The sequence below is a fragment of the Aptenodytes patagonicus genome, chromosome 1 (genome assembly GCF_965638725.1).
Source record: "Aptenodytes patagonicus chromosome 1, bAptPat1.pri.cur, whole genome shotgun sequence".
NCBI classification, from domain to species: domain Eukaryota; kingdom Metazoa; phylum Chordata; class Aves; order Sphenisciformes; family Spheniscidae; genus Aptenodytes; species Aptenodytes patagonicus.
Window position 1 is genome coordinate 87,887,519 of NC_134949.1, and position 12,800 is coordinate 87,900,318.

A 12,800-nucleotide genomic window follows, 5' to 3' on the forward strand; every position below is an offset into this window, starting at 1 on the left:
AGGTCGGTCCCAGCTGTGAGTGGGGAAGCAGCCTTCGGTCAATTGCAGGGACTCAGCTTGCTTCTTCCAGCCATTGGAAGTGAGCAGAACACAGCACTGGGGTTGCTGAGCTAAGGGTCGCGTGTCCACACGGGGCCACTCCTCGCCCCATGAGAGGACCAGCCTGGCTTGGAGACTGCACTGCCGCCTGCTAGCGTGAGATCAGGGCTGTGCTGGGGCAGGTGTGCTGCCTCCTGGCTTCAACAGCTACGGGCAGTGCTGTCAGGCAGCATGGGCACCTCAGTGCTCTCTGAGCCACCAGTGCAGGCATTCTCTGCTACCCATGCATTTCATCCCAGACATGCCATTTTTGATGGACCCTGTGTTGGAGGCCAGGTAGGCCCTATTAGCTTAGTCTTTTTTTGTCAGGCTGATCCTCTCGCTGAAAAAGTCAAGGCTTGTGTTTTTAGGTACAGAGGTGGTTGGTTCAGTTGCCAGAGTCTCAGGTGAGCATCTGAACTGCTGGAGATGGCTGCAGTGCCGGAGGACCTCATGATGGATCACCCAGCGTGCTGCTTTGTCCCACTGGGGGATCAGGTAGTACAGGATAATCCCTCTGCTCCAGACACCCGTGTGAGTGGAAAGAGGAGCAGACTTGGGTAGTTGAGCAATTATTTAAGGAAAAGGGTCTGGACTGCAGGAGCAGGGGTTGGTTTTGGTTGAGGGGACTATGCCAAGCACTTTGTCATCATCATTATATTGACCACCAATGACCCTACACTCATTTTCCCTCATACAGCTCCCAAAACTGACCTCTCCTTAAGCCCTGATGATGCCTTGTTTAGCAGACTGATGGGCCTCAACCAGCTCCCAATTTACACTGGCAGTTCAGGGACAGGACAGGAGCAGGAGGAGCGACTACATGCACCAGGATATGGACCAAGGCTTTTCCAAAATTAATGTGGTTTTGTGTGCACAAGCACAAGCTATGGGAAGAAAAACGGCATTAGCGCGGGCCTTCGTCACTCCTGTCTGTGTGAGGATGATGGTGGAGGAGCAGGCATGACACTGGTGGTGGCCCACACCTGCTGCCACAGCTGCCTGGTGCTGCGTGCCCACTCCAGGGGAGAGATGGGGTTGTGGGGGGGAAGATTTCCCGTGGCTCACAGGTGTTGTCTCTGCCGTTGTTGCCACCTGTCTTTTCTCTGTCAGTAACGGCATGATGCTGGCGCGACTGCTACAGAGAAACCCCCTCCGCCAACACCGGGCTTCCTGGGGGGGGGGGGTGTCTCCACCACGGGGAGCCCTTCCCACAGTCCAGTGCCCCTTTCTGCCTCTCCCCAGCAAGCACAGCGCAGATGAACAAACCCGGACCACAGCCAGCGACAGCTGTAGGACCTCAAGGCCTTTTTGACCCGCCGCTAGCAGACAGTAGAATAACTTCTATAAACACAAGGCTTCTGTGTACATATTTTAACAGTGTTTTTCTTTCAGGACGTTCTGGCATCTCTGCAACACGCTTTTACTTCCATCCTAAATTTCCTGGGCTTTTCACTCCCTCTTCCCATCTCCTTGAGCCAACAAAGAGTCATTTTGGTGAGAACCATTTTCCGTGGCTTTCTCAGAAGCATCTGTTCTTTGCGCTCTGTGGGCTTGCTCAGTCCAAGGCTGGTTTGTTCTCCTAGGAAATGACTTTGTCACCCCCTTCCCAAACTTAGCTTCTAGATCAACATTCACAACTTCTTCAGGCTCTGATTTCCAGAAGCTATTGGTGTCCTGAACTGCCTTCCCAACAAAATTAGTCCTGAATTATCCCACTGCTCGTCGTGTTTTCACTTGTGTGTTGGTTTGTTGTGGGAGAGGTGAAGACTACAGGCTGAGGGATGGGTCTGGGGGTTACTGTTACTGGGGCTCAGACTGCCCAGGAAAGGCAAATGAGGAGGGACAGGTTTCACGGAGAGCAGAGGGCTGGTGCATTAAGGAAAGCTCGTGGCAGCCAGGGAGGTGGGAGATAGTGAGAATCAGGATTCCACATCCTAGCAGGAAAGGGAGAAATGTGAATTTGAACCAGGCAAGAGTGCCTCAGAAAAAATTTAGTCCAGCTTGCAAAAAAACCCCCTCAACCCCGAAGTAATTTATTGTAGCTCAGGCGGATAAAAGAAGCGCATAAAATTGGTTCCACAAGAAGGTCAAATTAAGTGCATGAGCAAAATACAAGCATATATATATATATATGTATATGTATCTCTTCTATTCAGTGTCTTTCATTATAGAACTATAGATCAATTATAGATCAATTATAACCCTTAAGGGTTTCTTGTCTTGTCCATTGGCTCCTAGCCAGACAACATCCCTCCATGGCATTAGAGTGGGGGAATGATGAAGGAATAAAGAATTACATCAAAACAGGAGAAAGGGAGATGGATTCACAGAGCACTATGAGCTGGCAGGTGTTTAGGTACAGGCAGAGACTTCATCAGTCCTTCTGACTCCAGTGCTGCAATACTACTTATTCAGCCGGCTGCAAGAGAAAAGTATTATGTGAGTACCAGTACTGTAGAGGTGAAAGGCTTCACTCGGATACCTCGAAGTCAGCCAACCCCCCACTTTTTTGCGTAGTGTAGAGAATGACTGCCCGCCTCTGTAGCTGAGGATGCAAATGGTTACTTGTGCATCCACATGGCTGTGGTTTAGGTTTCAGTTACACTGAGCTGCTTACTTGGCAAAGAGAGTTAAAGAATAACTGTATCAGCACTTGTATTGGACAGATTTATCTAGTTTTTGATGTAGCTGTAAGGGCTTTGTCCTCTCCTTATGGGGATTATTTTTAACCTTGATAAAAAGTAGGTGAAAATGAGGTGAATTCTTTGGCACGTTATGCTAACCAACTCTTCACCACATATACATCCCAGCTATGGAGTAGTATTTGCCAATAAAACATTCTCACTGAATTCTCAGTGACAATGAAAAAAAATAGGTGAAACTATCGCAGTTTGCCACTGTCACCAGTGAAAATTAAGCAGAAGTCCAGTTCTGTACCTATACATTCATTGAACTTGTTCATGCAATCATTTATACCGTCCTTAGCTCTCCACTTCCAGTGACAGAATAGCTGTCAGTGTTTCTCCACAGCTGCTTCTGATGCCTGATACGATATAAGCTTAAAGACCTGGAGAAGGGCAGCTTTTCTGCTGAGAAATCCTTGCTCCCATGAAAAGGGCCAGGACATGATGGTGTATTTCATATCACCCAAGGCCTTTGGGAGAGGGCATCGTTCACAGTGTTCTGTGATTTTTCTCTTCTCTTTCCTTGCTCCCAGGAGGTTATTGGCAATTTTCACAGATTGCAGTCCAGCACTGTGCTAGCAGAACTGGAATTACATTATGGACATCATGGATTTTTAAAATTTGGGTTTCATCCTTGAGCTTGGTTGTGTGCCTTCCACCTCCACAACCTCGATATTCAGGTCCCAGATCCACTGTGGAACCTATCAAAGGACTCTGGGGCTCCTGCTTGGGTTTGGCTAACATCTCTCAATATCAAGGTAATTCAAGTGAAACCTCTCTGCTCAAAAGTTTCTCAGCATAGTGCTACCATGGGTTTGGGGCATAACAAAAAATTCATTAAACGTAGCTTACAACTCTTAAGCATGACTTAACATGAGTAAGAGCTGAAAATGCTGAAATTCAGCTGTACTGTAGCACCAAGCAAGCTCAAGCTCCATTTCTCCCCACTTGACCATCCAGCTCCCCTGTCTTGAAGCCAATCTTTGCCCATTCTGGGTGCCCTCATTGCCACTTACTGTTGACACTGACACGTCTTGTTTTCTAGCAAGTATTGTCTTGCTCGTGCCATCCTTTTTGCTCGTTGCTGCCAAGAGAGAAGGGATAAATAACGATTGGATATTTTTATGCTTCAAATGCTTTCCTCTGAAGTGGTAGTAAAGTACTGCCTGACATCTGCAGGCTGTCCATCTCTAACCATTTGCTTTGAGTCTAAGGATTGACCCTTTATCTATTCTGCCCTACACCCAGACAGAAAATCAGACTCCTCCTATGGTTTGGGGATGCTGTCATCTCTTCACCTTTCACAGGGACCAGGGCACTCACCCTTCTCCGCTGCCAGTTTATACCACTGATGATGCACAGGCACGCAAGGCCAAACACCAATACACTGCCTCCAATACTTGCTCCAATTACCACATAGCTAATCCAAACAGGAGCTTCCTCTGTGGAAGGAGAAAAGTATTCAGACACAGAAACAAAGAGAATTTTAAGGCTTTTGGGTGGAGGCAGGGACGTGATGCTAATTTCCATACCCACGACATAATTAAGGCTGATCTTCCTTTCATTGTCTTCTATGAGGTGACAGTTCCACAGCCCTGCAGCACTGACGTTCACCTCCACCTTTACTTCACGCTGCTTTGACTTCTTGTTGTCCATCTGAGTCCCATTCACACGTTCCCAGCACAAGTGGGCATTGGATGGGAGTGGACTAGAGACCTGGCAGATCAGGGTCATCTTGGCCCCTCTGGGGAGTGGCCCAGCAGGGTTGGCTGAGACTGTAAAGGTAAGAAAAGGACATGTGAGTGAGAGGATGGGAAGATGGGTCCACCCATACTCTTGTGGCTTCCAGGTTTCTGCAGCTCCTCATCTCTTGACCCACTTCTCTTTCTCTCACCTTTCATCACCACCAGCTCTATCTTGCTCTGCACGTATCTTCTGTTGTACGCCAGCTGGCACTGGTACTGCCCAGAGTGGTTGAAATGGACTTTGGGGAGTTTCACTTCTATGGTACTTTTAGGTTTGCTTCCAGGTATCTCAAACTGAAAGTGGCTACTTTTTTTGGTCTCATGCTGCTTTCCTCCTGCTGTGACGTTGAAATCAAGTAACTCATGAGCGACTGCACTTTCGTGTTGTTTCCAATTCAGTTGTCCTGTGAAACCTTCTTTCCATTTTATCTTCTGGAAGTTCAGATGCCATGACAAGACGACAGTGCTATCAACAGTTGCATACTTTCTTTCAAAATCTGGATTCTGAAAACCTGAATTCAGAAGAGACAAAGAATACAGAAGCAGGGAAAGCTATGGCTACACTTCCCCATGTCCACCCTTGATCTGGAGAGATGCATGCTGTGCTCAGTTGAAAGAGGACTTGGAGAAAAGCCACAAGATACCCCAGGAAGTATAAACTGTGTCTGAGAATAGGTTTAAAGAGCCGAAGCTCCCAAGCTCACCAGAGCTGATGAGAACAGACCGCAAGAAGAGGAGGATCCTCTCCTCACCAATCCTGGAGAGGAAAATGGGAGCAGGTGTGGAACAGAGCTCAGGCAGCAGAGCAATCCCCAAGCTGCAGTGTTGGAAGCCCTGGGAAGCCAATCCCATTGCTTGGGATGCTGGAAAGTAAAAGCTCAGCTCATGAGCTGGAGGGAGCACTGGTTCCCAAGCCTGTGCGTGAATTGCATTTTTGTTGTCGCATACCTAATACCTTCACATCAAAGGAGATGTTTTGATTAATCAATGGAGAGTCTGAATGGACATGACACATCCAGGTCCCGCTGTCCGCAGCCTCCAGTTGCTTTAACTTCAGTATGTATTTTTGATGGGTCTTGTTTTGTAAGAATTTCGGTCTTACTATGTTATTCTTACTGTTAAACAATGTGATGATGAGATTGGGTTGATGATGGGATGAGTTCTGCATTAAAGTCAGCTCGGGGACTTCATTTGGCAGGAAGAGCCCATCTGAGGAGATTGTCACTGTAAAAAGAAAAAGCGCAGCCAGTAAGTCAACTCCTCTTCCTGCGAGAGAGGGGCAAGTGTCACAGCAAAGAGAGTACAGAGGCTTTGTGCCCTGGAGATGGAGGAGAAATGAACTATGATAGCCCAGGCCAGAAGAAATGGCAGCTGCATAAAGAATCCCAGCAGAGATGTCTCTCCAAGCTCTACAGTCTCCTCCCCCCTCACCTCCTCATGGATAAAAGCCCTCTAATCACTCACATTCAAAGACATGCAGTGAGATACTGACTGTGTGAGAGCCATATTCACAGGTGTAGATGCCAGCATCAGAGAGCCTTAAGTCAAACAGCTTCAGGTATTTACTGTTGGGGTTGATTTCAGATCGATCGGTCATGGCAGCTTTGCCTTTTGAAAAAATAAGCTTGGTTAGGAGGGAAGAGGTTTCTCAGCCATATACTGGAGAGAAGGGGTGATGAATTGGAAGCCTTACCTTTCAAAGACATAGCTGAAAACGACCTTATAACAAGCTTATGGTACTTCCAGGTCACATCAGTGTCATTAGGTATGCCTCGGCAGTTCAGGATCACCGCCTGTCCTGCGACCCCAATCTGTAGTTCATTTTGTTGAGCCATAATGGGGATCAGACCTGAAAGTCAATACCCATCAAAAAAGGCATACATTCACTTTCTGAAGGGTGGCTCAGTGAATACTTCCCATCCCTCCAGAAAGATGCAGATATTTCTCCTCCCTTTCCCAGGCACTGGGAAGATTATCCTCAATTTCTGAATTTTTCATTCCTTTGTCTCATCAATCAATCAATCAATCAATCAATCCCTTTTCTTTTCAGCTCCATGGCTTCCCTCTCCTCCACTTTGGGCACTTCACCTGGCTAATGGCTATTCTGTTTCACATACATTCAGAAATAGGGAAAATACCAGTGGTTGTGGTGGATTCACCATCATTCACAATTTTGAGATGTTAACAGTTTTACTGAAACAACCTTTTTCCATTGGACAAGAATTAGTTGTCCTACTGGTAGCAAACGCAGGACAGCATAAGCCAGCTCTCCTTCACTTCCCAGTCAAGACTTGAGGCAGCACTGGCAAATTTGCTCACCCCTTCTTCCAATTTTTGCATGGAGCAAGACTGAAAGCCCAGGAAAATGAAAGGATAAAGTAAAAAAGAAAGAAAGAAGGCTGGCCTAACGTCAGGTTCCTGTTCTTGGGATGAGGGCTATGTGACAGTAAAAGAAGTAGGATGCATAACGCTGAAGAAACATTAGGAGTGGTTTCTTGGAAGAATGACTTCCCTTTCTTCACTGTAAAGAGGATTCCTGCAGGAGACCATAAGAAGGAGATGAAGTTGCCAGAGCTACAATTGGGAATAAGGGGGTTGTGGTCTCCTGCCTCAGCCTCACTGCTGGTAAGCTCTCAGACCTGCCTAACCTGCAGATCCCCCAGGTGACCCTAGTACTAGAGAGCCACAGAAGTGTAAAATAAAAAGTTTACATGAGTTTAATGGAGGGTTTTCCACAAGTTACGTATTCCTCCAAGAGCATAGGTAATCTGCAACATTGCCAATACAGATTTTCAATAATTGCCCATTGGACAACAGAAAATGATGATTTTGTCTTAAACTGTGAAATTATAAATGTTATTAATAAGAGTTGGTATCTTTTGGTTCTAGGGTGCATAAAAGATCTCCAATCTTTCCTCTGCAACCAGAGGAGTCAAAGCTGAGTATCTGAGAAACACAGGCTTGGCCTTATTCAGTCACCTTCCTTTCTTGGAAAATAAGCACTAAAAAGTCCACCAAACCTTGTAACATTAGCAGTCAAACTGAGCAAGCCGGTAGCATCACATTTGTAAGGGCAAATCTGTGACCAGAAACACATGTTTTTGCCCAGGCAGCTGGAGGCAGTGTGGAGGGCAGTGTTTTCCACTCTGCGCTTGGTGTAGACCCTGGCTCCCACAGGAACCCCACTCCTGCATCTCTACAGGGCAGCTCCCCAAGCCTGGTGATGCTCCAGACACCCTGGTTTTGGCTGGCAGGCTCAGCAGGCAGGCTGGGATCAACCTGAGTCCCAAAGCTTGAGCTGTCCATGCCGCCTCTGAAATAACAGGACATGGATGTAGGGAGCCTCTCAGCTTCTAGCCCCTCTGTCCTCATCTCCACTGCATGGCCCCACAGAGAGCTGTTGGGCAGTGCAGGGGTGGGCCAGACAAGGTAAGAAGGCAGCTGTCACAGCTTCATGACTGGAATGAGCCTGCTCTAAACCATGTGAAGTACATTATATGGCAAATCAGGAGGAGTCTAAAAACACCCAAATGTTGTGAGGCTTGTGGAAAGACTAAGAACTGGGAGGGTTCGCTGAGCCAAGGACTCACCCAGATGCAGAACCAAGAAGACGGAAAGCATGCTGCTCACCACCATGCCACATGACTCCATTGCTGCGGGAATGCTCCTCCCTGCTGTGCACTGCAAGGCTGGAAATGCTGTCGTTGCCAAGGGATGCTATCCTGGAAGACCCAAATGCTCTGTTAATAATGGTTGATTTTCAGACCTCGGTGGATGTGGCCCATGTTCCCAGTCAGCACCCACCATCCTTCAGTGCAGCAACGTGGAAACTCATTGGCAAAGTCACCAGAGCCCTGTGTTTCAGCAAAGAATCCAGCTGCAGTGTTCCCCCTAGAGTTTGGTATTAAACATTTTATTTTACTCATCCCTAGGTTTCTAGCATTCATTGGACTGCAGGTGTTTATATTGCCAAGAGATCTGTGCTTTTTTACTTCTCTAAGGTGGGTTATCATCACTCTTGCAGCAATTAAGGCTAAACCCATACAGGGCTGCATTAGCAAGAGCACAGCCAACAGGCTGAGGGAAGTAATTATTTCCCTCTATCTGGCACACCTGAGGTCTCATCTAGGATACAGGATCCAGTTTTGGGCCCCCAGTACAAGATGGAGGCCAACAAACTGGACAGAGTTCAATGGAGGGCTACTGGGATGGTGAGGGGGTTGTACATGATATACAGGGAGAGACAGAAAGCTGGGTTTGGTAGGGAGAAGAGAGCCAAGGTGGGATCTAATTTCAGTCTCCCGTTATCTTAAGGCTATTACCTAGAAGAAGGAGCCACATTCTTCTCAGATGTGCACAGGGGAGGAACAGGAGGCAGCAGCCATAGGTTGCAGTAAGGAACCGTTGACTAGATATAAGGAAAAATTTTTTCTCGCTGAAGGTGGTTCAGCACTGGAATAGATGCCAGGAGATGCCAGGCAATCACCACCCTTGGAGATGTTCAGAAGTTCCCTGGACAAGGCCCTGAGCAACATGTTGTAGTTTTAGAGTCAACCCAGCTGTGAGCAGGAGGTTGGACTGGAGACCTCCAGAGGTCCCTTGCCATCTATATATTTCTGTGTGATTTTGTGATTCTATGATTAAGCTTGTATTTAGGCTGTTATTAATATTTTTCTTTAGTTTGTTTTTTGTCTACTTATTTCTTGCCTTAAAAATCTCAATAACCACCAAGTCTGATGTTGTTGGAAAGACTTGCTTGAATTCTTAGGACTATTCAAGAAAAAGTCTGGGGAGAAGGGAGGAATGAGGTCCAAAAGAAGAAGTTGCATCGATGGTAACAAAACCTTAAATGGGAACTGGGAGCTAACTATCGTGTTAAGGTGAGTTATCAAATTAGATGAAGTATCTGACTGTAGCAGAGACCAAGTGCTGGTATCAGCTGCAGCTGCGTGGGCTGACAAGGTGAAGGGGACCATGGCTGCTGGTGCAAGGAGACTACCAAGCTCTTCATCCCTAAACCAAGGCATATATCACAAAAAGGAAGCCAAGCAGGTTAACAGGTCTGGGCAGCAAGCAAAAACAATGAGGTGACCTCACTTCTCCGAAAGCAGGCATTCCCCATGCCAAGAGCATGATAGACTGAAGGCTGGAGTCATAATGGGATTGAACTCAAAAGAAAAGCAAGAATATTTTTATACAATATTTATATGTATTATGTGCAATATTAAGTATAATATATTCTATTAGAGGATAATTTAATATTGAAATTAATTTAAATGATCAGAGCACATTAAATTATCAAAGAGTAGATGAAAACATCAGCACTACATTTACATGGAGATCAGGTCAGCGTGACCAACAATCTGACAGCTGGACAGATAGACACACATGCTCATATGAAAAATACAGGTGCGAAAGCAAGGCAGCAGCCATGTGCATCATCAGATGAGAAATAGATGGCAAAGGCACAGTCAGAGAAGATTTGTGGCTTGCCTCATGCAAAGCAAAAAACCCATCCCAGCCCCAGGGAATATTTGCATGAGCTGTTTTGTGCGAAAATAGTAAAACAAAGGAGCCAGTGCATGTGATTAGAGATCACTTCTAACAAGATGCAGCAGCAGTGATCAAGCAGTTTGCTGGGCTACGCTACAGAATAAAGAAAGGGGCAACAACAAAGCATCTGCATGCATCTCACTCCGAAGAACCATCTATAACTGAGAACTGGCCTAGGGCCCTGAGTAAGATCCATTCCTGAGATGACAAGAGAAACCTCATCCCCGCTGTGAACACTCACATCCCCTGTCCCAGTGAGACCAGCAGGAAAAGTCAGCCCCCAGTCTAAAGTGATACCTACAAATTAACGGGGTCAGTGCTGGGTTTCAAATATTTTAAGTCATTAAACTTTATATAAAACCTGAAGGTAATGGAACAGGTAAAAATTAATGAAATCGCTGAGTCACACACCATCATTTTGTTTTGGCTGGGAATCTCTATTTTCCTGTCATCTTATGGCTTCACTCGGTTCCTCGCCTTCTTGCTACCTGGTTATTGAGCAAAACCACACAACCAGAACACTGTGGGACCAGTGAACTGCTGACCTTGTGTAGCTTGGTAGATGCAAATTGATGCATCTTTGTTTTTCTGTTTCTTCTTGTGGTTTCACACATTCTGCATTCCTACTTCATTCACATTAATCCTTGTATTTCTATGGCAGATCTCTACAATACAATGTTTACCACCTACATGTTACAAGTCAGTGGCGAAAATGGGTTGCCTTCAGCTAGCATTTCTTTCATACACTTTCTCTCTCTCCCTGTTTATTTCTACTTCTCATGCATGCCACTTCCTATTTTTCCCCTGTCTTTCTATCTCCTTCTCTATCCCTCCAGGCCAGATCACAGGCAATGCTACTCTGGAGTTTACAGATCTCGGTGAGCAAGGCTCTGCTATGTTAACTGAACAAGCCGCTCCCATTAGCGGATGCCTGTAGCAGACCCGCAGCCTCCTTACAGGCAGCCCGGCTGTATCTTATGGTGGTACTCATAAATTAAGTGGTGTCAGGGAATGTCCCCAGGCACTGGAACACACTTATCAGTCCTGTTAAATTGCTAGAACATTTCCTGACACATTTTTGGCCCAGGACAACTCTCGCTCTCCTGAGCAACTCCGGGGATGCATTTGGGTGTTAGCATGGGTCAGGGACCACTCCCATTAGGTGGCTGGCATGTAGCCAGTTCATTCTGGAGGTTAAGTGAGTTTAATAGCCCAGATCATCTCATGCCAGTTGGCCTCTGTGCCAGAAACAGTCCAGGCGTACTTGATTTATTAGCATGTCTAGCGATGGAGGAGCAGGGCTCTCTCCCAAGTGAACATTGATTTCCATTTCATTTTAACTTCCCCCTCTTATTAAACTGGTTTAATTTCCTTTTTGACTTATTTTAATAATCCCTGCCTCTCTGAGGGATAGGAAAAGGAGAGCTGAGGTAGCGAGCGGTCTTGCTCTGGGGAATGATGCCTGCAGGACCAAGTCTGGCCTGGAGAACATCTGCTTGGGAGAGGGGCCGGCAGCTCCTCGCTCCCTCCAGCACTGAGCCCCAGTGGGCGATGGCTGCAGAGAGCTCTCCCCCGGGCTGACACCGTCGTGACACAGGAGGAAACTGAAATTAAAAAAAAACAAAACCAAAAAATTCAGAAACCACTCCTGATGCAGAGTAGGCCATCTTCCTCTCTCGGTGCATTCTTGTTCCTCTTTCATGCAGTGTGGTTTTCTTGTTTTCTTCTCTCGCTCTTGCTTGTGGCTGTACTTTTGATCTGGCAGCAGCTTGCTCTGCCGGGGGCGGGGGGGGGGGCCTCCCAGCCATCTATCCACACAAGGGCTCCACACCTCAGCCTCTGCTGCTGCACTGCATTTCCCCTTGCAGTGGCTGCCAGGCGAGAGTTGAGGGACGCAGCTGCCTCTTGTCCCTACACATCAGTTGGGCTTGGCTTTGGGGCTCTGGGTTACAGAGGATCACCTCTCTTTTTCTCAGTTTAAACATCTAAAGCAAAGCTGATCTGACTCTTTTACTGACTAGCGGTTTCTTTGAAATTACTTATTAACGTTAAAGCAAATGTATGTGGGCAGCAGGCAGGGTAAGAGACCAAATGCACAAAAATAGCCAGCAGAGAGCAAAGAGATGATAGCAGTGAAGGTCATTTCACGGGCCCCGCTGTCCCCCCAAGACTGGCCGACCCTGCCTCGATTTTCCCTTGAGCGCCTCTGGCCATTCATCTGAGACCAGCTGCCACCCTTTGGAGCTGCTGCGAGAAGGAGGTGCTGGAGCAGGGTCCGCGGGGCCAGGCAGGTGAAAGCTGCCGATCCCCCCAGAGAGAGGTCCCACTGTCAGGACGAGGCAGGGCAGCAAGGCCACCACGTCAGCGCCAGCCGAGCTCTCTTCAGCCATAAAGTCTACCTGGCCTAGCTGTGTGCCTGGACCCATGTGGAGGCCACGAGAAGTGGCTCTATCTCCGTAGCCTGGGCTGCTCCCTACGGCTGCTAACCCCTCTGGCAGCCTAAGGGGAAGCCAAGACCTGCCTTGGCCTCACAGGCATTTCAGCACTTGCTTTCTGAGCTTTTCCTCCTCTGCCTAGCTCCTCTTCTTTCCTCCTAACCCTCCTCTTTTTGGCTCCGCAAACCATCTTTCATCCTACAGTTCGCAACTGCAGTCCAGGGGTGACTTTCTAAAGCCACTGGAGGCTGTGACTAGCAAAGGCACTGAGATGCCCTCCGAAGGCAAGCCCTCCATCACCC

General features: G+C 47.3%; 1 protein-coding gene across 1 annotated transcript; it reads right to left on the minus strand.

Moving 5' to 3' along the window:
- Positions 1-2,440: 2,440 nt before the first annotated feature.
- CD4 (CD4 molecule) lies at positions 2,441-8,161 on the minus strand. Its single transcript, XM_076328810.1, has 9 exons — positions 8,101-8,161; positions 6,204-6,359; positions 5,975-6,118; positions 5,459-5,734; positions 4,660-5,022; positions 4,298-4,540; positions 4,089-4,207; positions 3,782-3,849; positions 2,441-2,500 (listed from the first exon to the last, which is right to left on the minus strand). Exons 1-9 carry the CDS (start codon positions 8,159-8,161, stop codon positions 2,485-2,487), a joined length of 1,446 nt encoding a protein of 481 aa, XP_076184925.1. The 3' UTR covers positions 2,441-2,484.
- Positions 8,162-12,800: the final 4,639 nt, after the last annotated feature.